Source organism: Euleptes europaea, chromosome 1 (assembly GCF_029931775.1).
Source record: "Euleptes europaea isolate rEulEur1 chromosome 1, rEulEur1.hap1, whole genome shotgun sequence".
NCBI classification, from domain to species: Eukaryota; Metazoa; Chordata; class Lepidosauria; order Squamata; family Sphaerodactylidae; genus Euleptes; species Euleptes europaea.
The window spans coordinates 133,596,190-133,612,996 of NC_079312.1; the positions used below are offsets into that span (position 1 = coordinate 133,596,190).

Consider the following 16,807-nt stretch of genomic DNA (forward strand, 5'->3'; position numbering starts at 1 on the left):
CATGGAGACGTCTCTAGGAAGGCAGGTATCCTTTCTCAAGGGACACCCCACACAAGAAGTGAAGAACTGACCGTGCAGAATGCACAGCTCCAGCTTGTCCAGCAATCGCCACTGTCAGAACTGCAATGGATGGGGAGGCCAGCAAGGCCACGAGCCACTTGTGGGTATGTATGATCTGTCTGCGCATATGCACTGCTGGAACTAGACATGCCTCTAAGTAAGAACCAAGTATCTAGAATAATCAGGGTTTTCACTGAAAATACTGAGTGCAAAACAAGCACTGAGGCACTGTAGGAAAGGCAAGGGCTGTGCCTGTTCAGAAGGGGGTGATACTGCAGGAAGGATTTTTTGCATCATTTGTTTGGGGTGGGGGAACACCCTATGCATATGTAGGAATGGAGCCACCTAGCACCATGCCTTTCTTCAGAGGCATTTTGGTTCCCAAAGGCAGGATAACAGTGAAGAAAGACCCTGTGACTTGGCATCAAACTGGTTGTTCTCCCACACCCTACATCCCTCCAACTAATTTATCAGCACATCCTCTCTTCCCTCTGTTCATATACTTTATTGCTCTGCCACAGTAGGGACAATGAAACCCCACTCATTAAGTCTGCAAAAGGGTTAGTTCCTTAGCTATTTGCTGCAGCGTCCCTGCTGCATTGTGGGCAACGACCACAGCAACAGATGCAAGGCGACAGCCAAACTGCCACCGTTCCATCAATGACCTGGTCTCGGAGTTGGTACAGATGTTGCTAGAGTAGATATCTCCAAGCAAGCAACTGCTGATGGGAGTAGTCAGAGGAGGGGTCTCAGAAGATACCGAGAGAAACTGCATCATGATTTTTTAAAATAATCACTAGGGTTGCCAGGTCCCTCTTCGCCACCGGCAGGAGGTTTCAGGGGTGGAGCCTGAGGAGGGCGGGGTTTGGGAAGGGGAGGGACTCCAATGCCATAGAGTCCAATTGCCAAAGTGGCCATTTCCTCCAGGTCAACTGATCTCTATTGGCTGGAGATCAGTTGTAACAGCAGGAGATCTCCAGCTACCACCTGGAGGTTGGCAACCCTGATAATCACACAGTTGGACCACGAAGCCGTTACTTGTACATAATCCACAGAAAGCTGCAACCATTTCTGTAGCAGTGGGGAAGAAACGCCACAAGCTAGTTACAGCCCAACGCCAGCTCTTGGCCCTCACTAAATTAGTCCCTGGGGCCTGGAAATCTTGACCAGACGAAGCAGAAAGCAGCTAGTCGCCCACCCCTTTGTTTTGATCCACAGCTTGTCAGGGAAGAGCATGGAATGATGGTGGTGGTGGTGGGGGGAGTTTTGATTCTAATTACCCTAAACGCCACAGTAATTACACATGCAGCTCCCTAAAGCACACTGCCTGACTCCAATCAGCAGGCTCCAAGGGACCTCCATTCCCTCCGCTCAGTTTCCCTTTGAAATTGCTAGTGAGATAAGTTTTAATTCCAAAGTATCAGCATAGCAAACATGGCAATCACAAGCCTGTCTGTGTGCACACAGAGGGGCTTTCAGGCACTCAAGTTGCCAATAAAGTCTCTTAATAAACAAAGGCCAATCTTTGCTGGGTTTTTGTGCTTGGTTATGCACGCCTCGGTACAAAATACATATGCACCACATCAAATATGATAAATAGGCACGCGTACAGTCAGGTGTATGTCTTTTGAAATAAAATCAGAAGCAGGGGACTGATTCCTTCCTGTCTGCTGCTTTGGGGTTGTTGTTTTTTAAAGGGATGTATACTCAATTCTCTATACTGGAGAATGCATACCAGAGTATAAAATGCAAAGTGCAAATCAGCCGTTGGAGGCATATCGCAATATTTCTTTGTACAGACGTAGACACTCACTCACAGTCCCCCATCCGACACACTCATTTTCGTCATTGATTTAAAAAGAAAAAGCCAATCTGGCAAGCATACACAAACAATTTAAGTGTGTATGAGAAGACATGGAGGTCTACGGTAGTTTATACAACTTACTTCTCATTAAGGTTGCCAGCCCCTCTTCGCTACTGGCAGGAGGTTTTGGGGGCAGAGCCTGAGGAGGGCAGGGTTTGGGGAGGGACTTCAATGCCATAGAGTCCAATTGCCAAAGTGGCCATTTTCTTCAGGTGAACTGATCACTATCGGCTGGAGATCAGTTGTAATAGCAGGAGATTGGCAACCTGGAGGTTAGCAACCCTACTTCTCATACAAATTATCTTGGCCCTTTTGGAGATACATATGTTATGAGGACGACACCTAATACATGGTCTGGCCACTGCCCAGAAAATTCCATGGCCACTCCTGTGACGGCTGAGATCTTGGGAGTTTTTCTGCAGTGGTGTCCATATTTGTGCAGACTGCATGTTTGGCTTTTTTTGTGCAAGTTCATATTTGGAGACAATCAAAGATTGCTTTTGAGTGGACCAAGAAAAGCTTGGTGTGAACTGGTTGCAGCATTTATTTTAGTATGTTTCTTCCTGGCACATGGGAACATCCACACACCAAATTTCATATCCCCCGCCCCCCGCATTATGTGTCTATACCCAGTTTAGCAGGGACTGTCATTAGGAGCCCTCTTCATATATGTAAACTATTATTAGTCTTCATTTTTGCTGCACTTTTACTGGTTTAAAATATTTCAGAATCCCTCCCGCAGCCATCCACCTAAGATAAGTGTGAGTTAGCTGCCTGTCTGGAGGGAGCAGCAACAATCATAGTCATTTTCTCAATGAGTGTTCGGGCTTCACGGACCCTTTCAGTTCCTTTGAATGTATCCTGGATGTCAAGAGGGCAAAGCCTCCCTGAGCAAAGCCTGCTAGCAAAGTGTTGGCCGGTCACGGTTTTTCTTAGTTTGGGCCTTCAACTCTCCTGCTGCAATGACGCACCAATAAAATAAAAGGAAATTCAAATTTCCTTTGCTTTGGACAAGGAGTCAAGTGTTATACATGTAGCATTACCACTCGATCTTGTAAAACCAACCACATCCAACAGCTGCCCTTCAACTAATGTACATGCAAATGTAGAATTTCTCATGGATTATCATTACAATTAAAAACTAGCCAGGAAGTCGATGAAACAAAGACTTGAAAACAGATCTTGGGTCTCGCTCAGAGCAAGCCCTGCTGCCTTCACCGTGACGCTGTTTTAGGTTGTATTCTGGCTTCTGTTCCAATTCTGGTTTATTGCTCATCCTTGGCATATAAAGTTCAGTTCCTAGGCCAAAGCTGGGCGCACAAGGAGTACTGCAATGTAACTAGGGTGGGGCCACTGCCAGGGAAGTCCTTGCAAGAAACAGAAAGAGAGATGGTTCTTAGCTGTTGCTCCTGTCTGTGAATCCCGTAACCTGGATATCTTTAGTAAGCATAGAAGAGTCACATTTACTGTTTGGTAGTGTTTTGGCATGCTCTAGACAAAACTCCACCTTATGAACATTTAGTGATTGCCTCCAGGTCGGCAATATAGTTGGTTTCATGCTCTAGCTGAAGACCATCAACTCCAATGTTAGGGTTGCCAGGTCCCTCTTTGCCACAGGCAGGAGGTTTTGGGGGGGCGGAACCTGAGGAGGGCGGGGTTTGGGGAGGGGAGGGACTTCAATGCCATAGAGTCCAATGGCCAAAGCAGCCATTTTCTCCAGGTGAACTGATCTCTATTGGCTGGAGATCAGTTGTACTAGCAAGATATCTCCTGCTACGAACTGGAGGTTGGCAACCTTATCCAATATTCTCATCACATGCTTCGGGTAGACTTGGGGACAGTGTCTCAATGCTGCAGGCACAAAGGGCAATGGTGACAGCTACAACCAAATGGGCTTACTTCAAGCATATTCCTGTACACCAGCCACTGAGTTACTGCTTGACCAAGAAGCATCCCTTTTGGCCTGTCTATACACAAAATGCCCTGACCTGGATGGCCCAGGCTAGCCCACGCTAGCCTGATCTCATCAGAAGCTAAGCAGGGTCAGCCCTGGTTAGTATTTGGATGGGAGACCACCAAGGAAGACCAGGGTTGCTGTGCAGAGGAGGGCACTAGCAAACCACCTCTGTTAGTCTCTTGCCATGAAAACCCCAAAAGGGGTTGCCATAAGTCGGCTGCGACTTGACGGCACTTTACACATGCACACACACACACTAGCTATTTCCTGCATCAGTGGCACACACCGGTCATTACCATGGCTGATAGATACACTACATTTCACAAGATGCAAGAAAGTAGGCTTTCTGTCTCATAATTGATAAAATCAGCAGTGGTCAAGCTCCTTCTCTAAACAAGGTGTTTACCTGGTGCTCTTATTTTTTTTGGTAGCAGTGCTCTGCCAATGGCACAAAAGCTTCACATTTAAGTGATTGTTTGTGGAGAAATGTATCAAAACATGGTTGCTGGGGTGGAGTTCTCATGGCTGGACCTGCAGAGGAACCCATGTGACTACCAGTAGTCCCAAGTCTCAGTGTGTCTTGCTCCACCCCCAATCCACCCCAATCCTCTCGCATCAACAACATTTCTGTCTGTTTCACCATCTCTACTCCTGTGTCAGGCAGCAGCCCAGCAACATCTGGACCCAGACTAAGCTGAGAACATTTGGAATCAGCCACCATAACTTGTGAGGACAGAAAAACAGAATGGTTTGAGAAGCGAAGAGGACAGTAGCTGTCTTCCAAAGTGTACCTGCCAGGAACCTTAAGAATTCGGAAGTCCTGGGCAGGTGGAGCGAAGAGGAGCTTGCAAAAGTTGCTCTCTTGGGAAATGTTAAAATAGCTTAAAAGTGAGTGCTGGCCATTGGGACATGCCAGCTCTCTTTAGATGTCCCACCTTAGAGAGTAAGGAGGGACAAGATGCCAATCCCAGCAAGGCCCTGCTTCACCCAAATGAAGTGCACAATCAATCCTGAAGTCTAGTTTTGATCTCAGAAATGATTCCTTCATCACCTGACTGAATTTTAACTCGCCTTCTGCAGCTTTAATACCTTGACGCTGAAGACCCAAAGTACTGAAAGCTCAAAGAGTCCTCTTTCATGCATAATCCAATTGCGCAATGCCTTTCTTTCAGAAACAGCTTCCCCATCCACCTCGCCAATTCCATAACGGCAATGGTGTGGAAAAAAATGCTAGAGATGTGGGATCCTGGCTGGAATATCACTGAATCGGGGGGTGGGTGGTGGGTGGGCTTGCATTCCATTCTGCGTGGACTAATGTGCTGGGAACTCAGGTACGATAATGAGAGGTATAGAGAAGGAAGCAATAGGCTGCTACAAGAACCTGCAATTGTCACAGGCACCTCTGCTCACACTATACCTCCCCCCAGGATACCAGATGACAGTTCACCTGTTAATACTAGCCTCTTCTGAGTAATGCACAAAGCTAGAGTGGGCTCTTCCACTGTCAGGCAGAGATTTACTACTTCAGCTGTGAATCCAGTGAGCACACAGTAGGGAGACAAGGTACCTGAGAAGCATACATCTTCAGCTGGACTCCTAGGCCCTTGGATAGACATTTATAAGTATAAAAACAGAGGATTCCCCCCTCAAACAGCATTTGGAGGAATATCCCCTGGCTAGGCTGATGCAAAGCATAGCAAAGCAATCCAGGCAGGGGTATGGAATCTACAACCTACCTCCGCTGAAATTAAGGGGACAGAAAATTAAGACCAGGCTCACTCCCACCAGACACTCAAAGAAGTAGCAAAAACCCTTTGCATGGGAACACCCACCTCCGATCGGACACCAAAACTCCGGCAACCAGCAACAACATATAATGAGCCAACCTGGACTCACCCAACACAGACCCAAAGCCAGGACCTACCCAGAAATACATCATCATGCTGGCAGCAGGGATGTCCACAGAGCCACGGAGAGGCGATCCAGCCCAGGCCGTTGGATGTGTCCCCCGCCCCTGGCTCTCTCTGTCCTGTGATGTCGGCCGGGGATCCCCCTTTCAGCGGCACAGCCCCGCTGACAATTGCTGCAGGCCGCCGCGAGCCTCAGAGCTGGCCATGGGTATTCGCTGTGCCAGCTTGATGCAGGAGTTGCAGGTGGGGGGCTTCCAGGTGGGTGGTGAAGGTAAGGGAGCAAGACCCTGACAACAGGAGGTCGGGGGTGGGGCTGAGCAGCAAAAAACACCACCCCCTTGGAGGGAAATGGAAGAGAAGCAAAGCCAGCTCGGAGCCCAGACCCGTTCTTCCCGCAGAGCTGGAGTAGGGCTGGCTGGCAGCACAGGGGTTTCTGGCCGGATATGTGGCTCCAATCAGAGAAGAGGCGCTTCAGCTGCCGGACCAGCAGGCTAAGTTGACAGGTTTGCTGTGGACGGGATGGGTGGGGGTGGAGGGGCTTTGCTGTGAGGATGCGTGTATGTGTGCGAGGGAAGGAAAGCAAGAAAAAGAGAAAGGCAGCTGGGAGCGGAGGCTCACGCCGCTCTGACACTCTGCAGTGTATGTCCTGCCTCAGCATTTTCCAAGCTACCCTGTCAATAAGGGAACTGGCCGCTCATGTAATTAACCTGTGAGGTGCCAGCTTTCTCCCGACTGGTGCTGAGCCTCCAGGCTCTCTGGCTGCTCTCTGCCCATGCCATGTTACTGAAAGCAGGGCTTGCCATGATTAAGGACGGCCAGGACAGCTGGTAAGCCCCTGGTTTACAAGGCATTCAGCCTCCAGCTTCATGGGAGCATGCCAAGATCCAGTTCTCTCAACTGCAAGGCTACAGAGAAAAGGCCTAGAGGCCCGACTGAAGTCAGAGCCTCATTGTGGCAACTGTGAGAAAGCCTATGTGACAAATGGCTTGCCAACTAGGCATCCAAGAGCTAATGGTTTGAGGGCCATGGTTCTTATGGGAGGTTTTTCATGGCCTGTATTAATCTGCAGGGAATAGCGCATTTCCCTGCCAGGCTGAACTGGAGTTTCTGGTAAATGCCATGGTGGTGGTAATGGGAAATACAGTATATGTTGTGCAGCAGCCTGCTGCCTACCTCTCCTGTCTTACTTTTCTTTTGCTTATTGCTTGATCTGTTCTAAATACTTAGGCTATGGCAAAAGTTTTATCAGTGACAGACACTGGGAAGCAGTGCTTTTTTTCTCAGGCAGGGATACTGTCACACATGGAGACCCTCTGTTTCCCTCACAAGTATAAGGAAGGGGAAGGAATCTGTCACATATTTTATTCATATTCATGGTGTTTCTGCCTTGGAAGAAGCATGCTGGGGAAGGGCGTGTGTGAAAAAACTGCTGTCGGTTCTGTCAAGATGCCCCCTGCCATCGGTATGTTCATGCCCCAGACACTCCACCAGATCTGAAGATGGACACAGCATTCTTGGGTTGCCTTAGTGATCTCCATTCCCCTGGCAAAGCACTCTGTCTGCCAGGGCCCAATATTCCTGTCTTGACATTACCTTTTCAAGAGGAAAACTCTCTGTGTATGTTAAGGAAGCTTATGTGGTGCCTACCATCTCTGCAGCCGCTTTAACAATTTTTTTCCTGTAAGGCCACAAAAACCCTGGAACCAGGAGTAAAAACAGGGCAGCCAGATTTTCAGCCTCTTGATTTGGAGGAAGAACTAAATGCTATTAAGTAATTAATTTAGACATTTATACTCTGCTTTTCTCCCCAATAGTGACCTAAAGACACTTACAATTAGAGGTGTGCACTCAGATATGCTGAACCAAAAAAAAGTGGCAATTCAAATGGAGCTGAAATCCGAAAAGCCGAAAATGTTTGGCTTTTTCCAGCTTTTCAGCATTCACGCAGCCCATGTAAGGGCACAGTAAAAGGTAAAGGTAAAGGTCCCCTGTGCAAGCACTGGGTCATTCCTGACTCATGGGGTGACATCACATCCCAACATTTACTAGGCAGACTTTGTTTTTATGGGGTGGCTTGCCAGTGCCTTCCCCAGTCATCTTCCCTTTACCCCCAGCAAGCTGGGTACTCATTTCACCAACCTCGGAAGGACCGAAGGCTGAGTCAACCTTGAGCCGGCTACCTGAAACGGACTTCCGTTGGGATCGAACTCAGGTCGTGAGCAGAGCATGGACTACAGTACTGCAGCTTACCACTCTGCGCCACAGGGCTCCTAAGGGCACAGAGGGGTTTTTTAATTAAAAAAATTAAAGCCCTTTCGTGAGGCTGGCAATTGGGTTTTAAATTTTAACCCCCTCTCTTTAAACGTTCCTTTGCAGGTGCTCTGCTGCACTTCCAGGTTCTGCTGGGCTGGCAAAGATGCCCCCCCCCTGCTGGATGGCTCTGGAAGGGCAATCTCCCACTGGCCCATTTCCTGCCCTTTGGCTAGTTTCCAGGGCAACAGGAGGGAGGGGAAGAAGTGCCTTGAAGGGACAAATAGGAAAGCTCGCTGGAGCTTTTGTATTTGGCCAATGGCTGCAATGCATTTTGCATTGCATTTTTGCTTGGCTGCTACAGTCCTAATGTGGATTGCAACAACCTATAAAGAGGGGAGGGTGGAATGGGGACAGAATAGGATTTCAGGTTAGGGACCACAATGTTCTTTGGCCAATGATAGAAGGTGTTTTTTGCTTGGATTTATTTCAATTTTTTCTGTGCGTGGCCAAAGAGCATAAAAAGGAGGTCTGGTTCCAGCAGACCCCATCCCAGACAGAAGTTTGAGGTAGTTCAGTGCAAAGCTTGGCTGTAGCTGCTGTTCCTCCCTCTGAGTTTCTGGTGCTTCGGCTGCTGCATCCCTTGGATTACTGCCTACCTGCGTTGGATTCCTGCTGCCTGGAGAACAAAACGTCGAATGGTTTGAAATAATTGGTTAATTTTTAAATAATTTGGTTTATTTTTTATTTTTTTTGAAGTGTGCCTGTTGGACCTTTTAGTGTTTGGCCTGTTGGTGGGTTGGGTGGAGGGCTCAGGGCCTAGCGAGACCTAAAGGCCATTCAATTGCCTTGAGTTTGGTTTGGTTTCCCTGTTTGTTAAAAGCTGTTTAAGGGCTTTCTGTATTTTTAAGGCCTTGTGATTGTGTGGGTAGCTCGGATGGTTTTTTTCGTAAGCTGTTTTTCTTGTGTGTGTTTTTGGAGCACATTCTTTCACCTTCAGCATGGTGTAGTGGTTAAGAGCGGTGGACTCTAATCTGGTAAACCGGGTTGGATTCCCCACTCCTCTACATGAGTGGCGGATTCTAATCTGGCGAACCAGGTTTGTTTTCCCACTCCTCCACATGAAACCTGCTGGGGACCTTGGGCTAGTCACAGTTCGCTCAGAACTCTCTTAGCCCCACCTCTCTCACATGGTTTTTGTTGTGAGGAGAGGAAGGGAAGGTGATTGTAAACTGCTTTGAGACTCCTTAAACGTAGAGAAAAGTGAGGTATAAAAGCCAACTTTTCTTTTGCTTGGAAACCCTTGTCTTCTTCTGGTGTGGGACAGGGTGGTGGGGTGGGGAGACAGGCCAAAAACCCTTACAGTGTCTGAGGGAATAGTTGTCTTCTCCTGTTTGGTTGTGTGATTCTTGGTTTTTTTGTTTTGCTGTTTAGTTAGTTGCAGAGGGTTTTTTTTTTTTTTGGTATTTTTCCTCTTGTGTGAGAGGCTCAGTTTTTTTTTTTTTTTTTACAGGTATTTCCTTTGTTTTTGTGTGTGTCCATGTGTGTGTTCTTACCATTGTTCCAGGGTTTTTTCTCTGGGTTTCAGGTCCGGGGGGGGGGCTTTTTCAGGGTTTTTTTTTGCATTGATTCTCCCTTCCCTTCATTTTTTGGTGCTTGCTTCTCTGTTGTGTTGAGATATTGTGGTGGGCCGGTCCCTTGTTCCCGGTTTTTCCTTCATTTGTTTAGAGGGTTTGTGTGTGTGTGTGTGGGGGGGTTCTGTTCATTGTTGCTCTGTTGAGTTGGTGGAGTTATATTGTTATACTCCTGGCAGGTTTCATTTGAGCCATTTTGATATAGTAGCTGAGATTTAAATAGAGGCTAGTTTTAATCAGGGTGTGTTAGGAATTGGTTAAAAAGCCCTCAAATTTTAACTTGGGTGTAGGACTTAAGTTTCTTCCTAATTAGGCTCGTGGTAGGTGTTAAGAAGAGTCAAGGATTTTGTTTGCCAAATAGTTAATTAGCATACAGTAAACCTTTTCAACTGTCGGCTCTAAGCTTCATAATTGAAACCAGGCGGCCTTAGAAAACTAGTTCATCAGCTTGACTTTGCAGAGGAGCTCTTCTGAATTCCTTTATCTGGAATTCAGAAGCTCATAGTAGGACAAATTTTAGTGCAATTACTTTTCACTTTTTAACAAGTTTTGACATTCCATCTCCAGGATAGTTGCAGGTTAACCTTACACAGGTTTGAGAATAGGAAGTCACTAGGTAGCTGGTCTTTAAACAAAGAAAAAAGGATTACCATACGTTGGAGCAAGGTTAGGTTAGGTGAATTTTCCCCCCCAAAACAAAACCTTAGTTTTCTTTGGGGAGGGTACTTAAAAAGCTTTCAGGATCTGTTAGGTTACAAGGTAGGACAGGAAGCTAGGCACTTAACTTTCCTGTGTTAGTTAGCCAGAGTTTGGCCTGGGGGGACGAGGGACCAGAAGGGAACGCAGTCCTGGGGGAAAGGTGAAGGAGAAGTGTGGAGGGGAGGGCTGTGGCTTACCCCCCACCTGGGTAGAGATCTGCTCTTCAGCTGCCTTCTACCACCCCAACCTCTGGCTGAAACGGTGCAACAAAGAAGCCTCACAAGGCACTCTTCGTTGAGGCGGCTGATGGAGCAGCACTTCCTGTATAGGTGACTGCAGGTGCTGGCACTGGGCAGGGGTCTGCTGCTCAAGCTGCCCCTTCTCCAGCTGTTGTTGAGCCTTCCCAGCAGCAGCAGGAGTAGCTGCCTGAGCCGTCATTGGGGGTGAGCTTTGGGGATGAGTGTGGTGCGGCTCTGGAGCTCACCCTAGGAATCAAGAAGAGGCTGGAGGGCTGCATGCACCATCTCCTTTTTTGGTTCCTTCAGAGCCCAGCAGGCCTTCCAAGAGGACACAGGAGGAGAAGCCAGAGGTGGCGCAAGAGGAAGAGATGGTGCACACAAGCTGCTGCCATCTCAACCCCTTCCCCCTTGGCCCTCTCTTTCTGTGCCCCCCCCCCAGCCACAGCGTGTCTGCCCCAAGCTCCTCACAAGAGGTGGCTCCAGGGGTGCCCACAGCTGCTGGTCAGCATGGGTGCCCCCTCACATCCTCAGTCTGGAAGCACTGCCAGGTGATGGGGGATCCATATTTTGCACAGTGCCAGCTGTGTAGGGTCTGGATCAGTTGAGGGAAAGGCATTCATCATCTCTTGACTTTCGGACTCTGGAACAATCTGATGAAGCACCACCAGGTGGTGCTTCTTTGCGGGGTGGGGGAGGCTAGTGAGGTGGCCAGGTGGCCACTAGCCAGCCAAGATGTGAGTCGACCAGTGACCTCAATTTGTGCTCTCCCTGATGTATGCAATGCAGAATCTCTGGTAGGCTTGGGTGGCAAGCATCTCTGATGGAGGTGCTTGGTGAGGGTGGCACTAGGATGCCAAGAGGTGGGAAGCAGGTGGCAGAGAGAAGGGTCACTCATCTCATTGGTGAGATGATCGCTATTAATCGGCGGCCCTTCAGAGCTGTAGAAGATGTTGGCTTCCGCAGGCTGCTCCAAGATGCCTATCCCTGGTACTTATGCCTCCTTCTCGCACCCCAATGAGCTGGAGTGTGATGCCCTCATTGTACAGGGCTGCCTGGGAACACATGAAGACACAGTTGTCCCACACTCAAGGGAGAACTGTGAACTTCACGTCTGATATCTGGACCTGCCTTCAGGCGCATCATGAGTGTGGAGATCCTTAAGCCCTATAAGGACTATATGCAGTTGCTCTTGTCTGACACAGCAGCGCTTGCCCTGGCCATTCCTATGATCCAAACAGCTTGTCAGAACTTGGCCATGTTTCTAGAGCCAGCTGAAGGATGTGCAGACTTGCTTCCAGCAGTGTGCACACTGTTGCAGAGGCTGCAAGACGGTGTGGCGTCTCACCTTGAGTCTCTCACCCAGCAGAAGGTCTACAATTTGGCGACCATGTGTGACCCACATGGTCATGTGTGACCCATGTGTGATCAAGGGCAGGATCACTGAGCAGCCAGGGAGCTTGTGTGCTGGAGAGATGAGCTCTCCCAGCATGTCAAGCATACGCAAGCCCAAAGGGGCATGTTGCTGGAAGAATAGGTGGGGGGTGAAAGCAGCTTTGCTGCTGTTTGTCCCTCACCTCCCCTGGTAGGCAGTGCCCCCCCCCCCCCCGGGCAACTGCTGAGATGACCATGGAGATGGAGCTCATTAGGCGGGCACTCGGCCTCTCTAGGAGGACGAAGTGCATGAGAGAGGATTCGGTGGCTGCAATGGTGAGGGAGTACCCTGTGGAGCCCTATGAGTTGCAATCCACAAATCTACTGAACTACTAGACCATGAAGGAGTCAGTCTGGCCAGACTTTTGCGACCCAAAGGCTCTTCTCTTGCTCTCCAGCAAGTGTGCAGAGCGAGCATGTTTTTTCCCATATGGGCGACATTGTTAGCCCACATTACTCATGCCTGCTCCCCTGGAATGCTGAGCAGTTGGTCTTCCTCGAGGTCAACATAGCTCTATTCAACTTCCCAGTTCTGGACTTTGGGGTTGATTGAAGTGAGCATATGCTTGTGCCTGCATCCCCTCAGAGTCTGTCTTGGGCAGTCGGGGTGAAACGTTCTTCCCAAAATAAACAAGTCAGAAGAAAGAAGTGGCAGGGCAGTTTCCCAAATTGATTGGCGGTCCCCTCCCCAATCCCTGATGCCATTCTGAAGCCACCTGCACCCAAAGGGGATGCCCACATGTTCTGTTGGAAACAATTGAAAACTTCACTGGATAGATGGGGCCCCATAAAATTGGACTCCCCGACCCAAACTTCACCAAACTTGGGGGTTCTTCTAAGGAGAGTCACCTGCAGCTATGCTACAAATATGGAGCCTCTACCTTGGAGAACAACTTCCCCCAGAGCTCCCAAAATTCCCCATAGACTTTAATGGAGCTGAAAACGTTCAGGTATCTGGAAAAAAGCCAGGGAAAATCCCATTTACGGTATGGGTATTCAGCTTTTTTCAGCTTTCCCAAAAATGTTCAGGTCCAATAAACTCGAATCTGAAAAATACCTGAAAAAAGGGTGCACACCTCTACTTACAATAGCATTCTCTTCCTCCTAGTTTTCTTTATAACAACAACCCTGTTTAATAGGTTAGGCTGAGCATGTATGACTGGCCCAAGGTTACCCAGCAAACTTCCATAGCAGAGTAAGGATTTTAACCTGGATCTCCCAGATCCTAGGCCAGCCCATTAGCCCCTACTCCATGCCACCATACCATGTCTCTTTCTCCTCTCTTTGTGGTGAAGCATAGTATAATGCAACAGGTGATATGACACCGGGCTGTCTTTATGTGCTCTCAGAAATGCACAGCACTGTATTATAGTAGACTTGACCATGAAGACGAAAGTAAAAGAAACAAGTTGAGGAAACTTTATGCCCCTTACATCATCTAGATCTGTCCCCAGTGCGAGAGAGCAGAGTACTGGGATTCTGTGTGACTCAAGTGCTCGGGAGTTCTAGATTAATATTTGAGCATCATGCCACAAAATCATTCCAGCCAACAGGAAGGAAAAGAGTTGACAGACATGTCCTCAGATATGAACATTCAATCACTCAGAGTTTCAGCTGTTCATGCTAGAGGGCAATAGAATGTGAGGGTCCCCCCAACAGCAACTGTTCTACTGACTGAATGTGAGATGGAGCTATCTATTTGCCTGATATACTTGTGCCTTTGCAATAATTTGCAGCTAAATTACTGATAGGACAGTCCACACAGAACAGGAGTTTCTATTAGTTTAATAGTTCAGAAGTTCCACTGGTGGTGGCAAATCTGCCCCTGTTAAACCCTACTCCCCCTCCATAGCTGTTTCTTAGAATAAAACCATTCAAAACAAAGTACTTTACTGAGTGCAACCTTGGATTGCTTCTTGGTTAAATCATCCACTACTTTGATTGGTCTATGGCATGTCTGCTGTTTTGCATTATGGGATTATACCCCTGTGTGCAATTCTCTAGTCTTCAGCACAGCTTCCCATTTTGAATTACGGATCAGGGACTGGCATTAACCCCTCCATCAGCTACAGTATCAGAAGGAAGCAATGTTCTGCATGGAAGGCAGGGCATTCAACTATCGATCTAGCTGCTGACGGTTGGGTCTTTATAAGCTGACTCTGTTAAAGAAGGACGAGCCCAATAAGACAATAGCCTGAGACTTTCAGGCTTACTCTAACCTCTCTTCCTCCATTCCCTGGCCTTTAGGAAAGGCTTGTTCCATTGCATGGAGTGAGACTTTGGGGGATATGACTAGCTCCAGCAGGAAGGCAGCAGAATGATAAATGACATTGTCCAAGATGAACACACATACACAAATCTATCTGCAATTAACACACAGGGGAAATCACACACCCCTGCTTGGCACCAGGCTGGACTGTCATGTTTGCTTAATGGCCCAGAATGATGCCACTCAAAAGCTCAGGTGGCAAACTCACATAAGATTAGCAAGTCACAAGACAGACAGAGGAAAGCTTTCCCACGACATGTTGTTCCATTGCTAACTTACCCAAGAAGCCATGGCATTCTAGATGAATGGCCAGTCATAGCTGGGGAAGGATGCAGGGCTGCTGAAAGATTCCATCTTACCCCCCCCCCCATATGACCCTGATCCAAATCAGATATCATAACAAAATTAATCACTTGGCTGGCTGCTACCATGCATCTATAATAATAAAATAGTCAGCATGTTCATCAGTCTGTCCATTTGTGGCAGGAACAACTCATCAGCAAATAAAACTAGGAATCTCAAAATTGGCCACCACCTTCAAGATGAAAATGGGAGTTCCAGGGCCAAAAATGAAAGGAGTTGGAATATCTTGGCCCATATTATCTCCAGACCCCCCTCTCATGTTATTTTTAATGAAAGATAAGCTAAACTCTAACTTCTGTTCCTCAATTACCACTAAGGCAGATTAACATTCTATCATCATGCATTTAAAGGGCGGGGGGGAGGAAGCATCCTTTTACTACTTTGATAGATTATGAGGAAATATTAACTCCCCCTTCTGTTCATAATATTAATACAGGTTTGCTGCTATACCACTATTAAATATGTTCTATGTTGCCAACCAGGATAGATGAGAAGGAGTTGAGACCAAGAATGAAAAATAAAGGGGGGGGGTTAGAACTGGGGCTAGAGGAAGGGCAGAAGAGAGCAAAATGAAGGAGAAAAGTGTGAAAGAGTTTGAGAAATTAAGGAAAAGACAATGGAAGGTTTTTGTAAAATGTTTGCCACCACACACTAACAGGTCTGCCCCTTTGCAAAATCTGGTTGTGCAGACAAAATGATGCAGCTGGGGGTAACTAAAGGAAGAGAGAAACCATAGACTGCTGGCAATAATGACCTTATTAGGAGGCTGCTTCCTGACAATGACTGTAGCTTGTCCTGGCTGGTTTGCCTTGCTCCAGCGCTGGCTTGGCTGACGGGTTTAGCAGGATCCAAGAAAGCAAGTGTTTCCCTCAGACTCCTAGTAAACGTTGCAGAAAGTCCCAGTCAGCAGAGTCAGAATAACTCCTGGTTACTGTGCTCCGCCTTCACTGTGCCCCTAGTGGCTGCAGTGCAGGACTGCATTTAAAGGTTTAAAAAAGTAAAGTATGATGCTGACTTCAGCCCCTCCCCCCAGTTGGCTTGGGCCCTGGGAATTTTGTCCCCCCAGCCCCCCTTCTCAGTGGCCCTGCAGTGATGCAATTGTGGGAAGGGACACCAATACAAATGGAGAAGGGCAACTACAACCCTTTTACAAATAGATCATCTGATCTGAACACCAAGCATGATACTCATTACATTCTTGGAACATTTGCTCTGAATTAATCTCTCAAAAGCCAGAACTTGGCATTACAGCTGATGGGGGGGGGGGCGACCACCAAAAACAGCAAACCGAAGCCTCCCCTTCTCACCCAGTATGAGGTCTAGCAATATAACGAGTATAGTGTGATGTCACTGTGCTTTGCATTTCTACTCCCCACAAATATCAGCCAATGAAAAGAGAGGAAAGTGAAAGTACAATGACATGATGTACAACATTCTGTATTATTTGATGTTAAGGAGAAGAGGAAACACAACCACACATCTGCTGTAATATGCAATTCCAGAGTCCAAGTTATGAGCCAGGGAGACCTGAGTCTGAATGAACTCACTAGGAGATGTTAAGGAACTCCCTGTTCCCTTAAGCCTCAGCTCCCTGACTGTAATTTGGGATTAATACTGATTTTAAGGTTGGTAGTGTGTGTGTGTAAAGTACCATCAAGTCGCAGACGTATGGTGACTCCAGCAAGGGGCTTTCAAGGCAAGTGATTAAGCAGAGGGGGTTTGTCATTGCCTTCCTCTGCAGAGGTCTTCCTTCCAACTACTGACCCTGCTTAGCTTCTGAGATCTGATGAGATCGGGCTATACCATGCTGCCTTCCCTTCTGCAGGTTGGCAACATGGATTGTTAAAACAATGCACCTGAAAATGCTTTGGGCATACTATAAATGCAATAAAGGAGTAACAATTATCTACCATCAGCCACTTTCCAGTAGAGCAGGGATGGGGAACGTCAGGCCCGCGGGCCGTTTACGGCCCCCGAGGCCATTTTCGGTGGCCCTTGGGAGCTCCAGGGCCCTGCCACAGAAACAGCGCAGCACGGCCCTCCCTGAAGCCGCAGCGTGCAGGAACGCCACGGCCCCTTTAAACCCCCTCTCACCAGCGGAGGGAGAAAGACGCTTCCCCCAAGGGAAGGC

The 16,807-nt window shown here is 47.9% G+C and overlaps 1 protein-coding gene across 5 annotated transcripts in view; it reads right to left on the reverse strand.

Annotated features, from left to right (window-relative positions):
• RBFOX3 (RNA binding fox-1 homolog 3) overlaps positions 1-16,807 on the reverse strand; it is a 254,120-nt gene that overhangs the window by 83,772 nt on the left and 153,541 nt on the right. Inside the window, exon 1 of one of the 5 annotated variants that reach the window (XM_056864583.1) lies at positions 5,806-5,881. The exons of the other annotated variants lie outside the window; for them this stretch is intronic. Coding sequence (XP_056720561.1) covers positions 5,806-5,823 — 18 coding nt within the window. The 5' untranslated portion in view covers positions 5,824-5,881. Of the gene's footprint in view, positions 1-5,805; positions 5,882-16,807 lie in introns of those variants that run through there. 5 annotated transcript variants of the gene reach the window in all.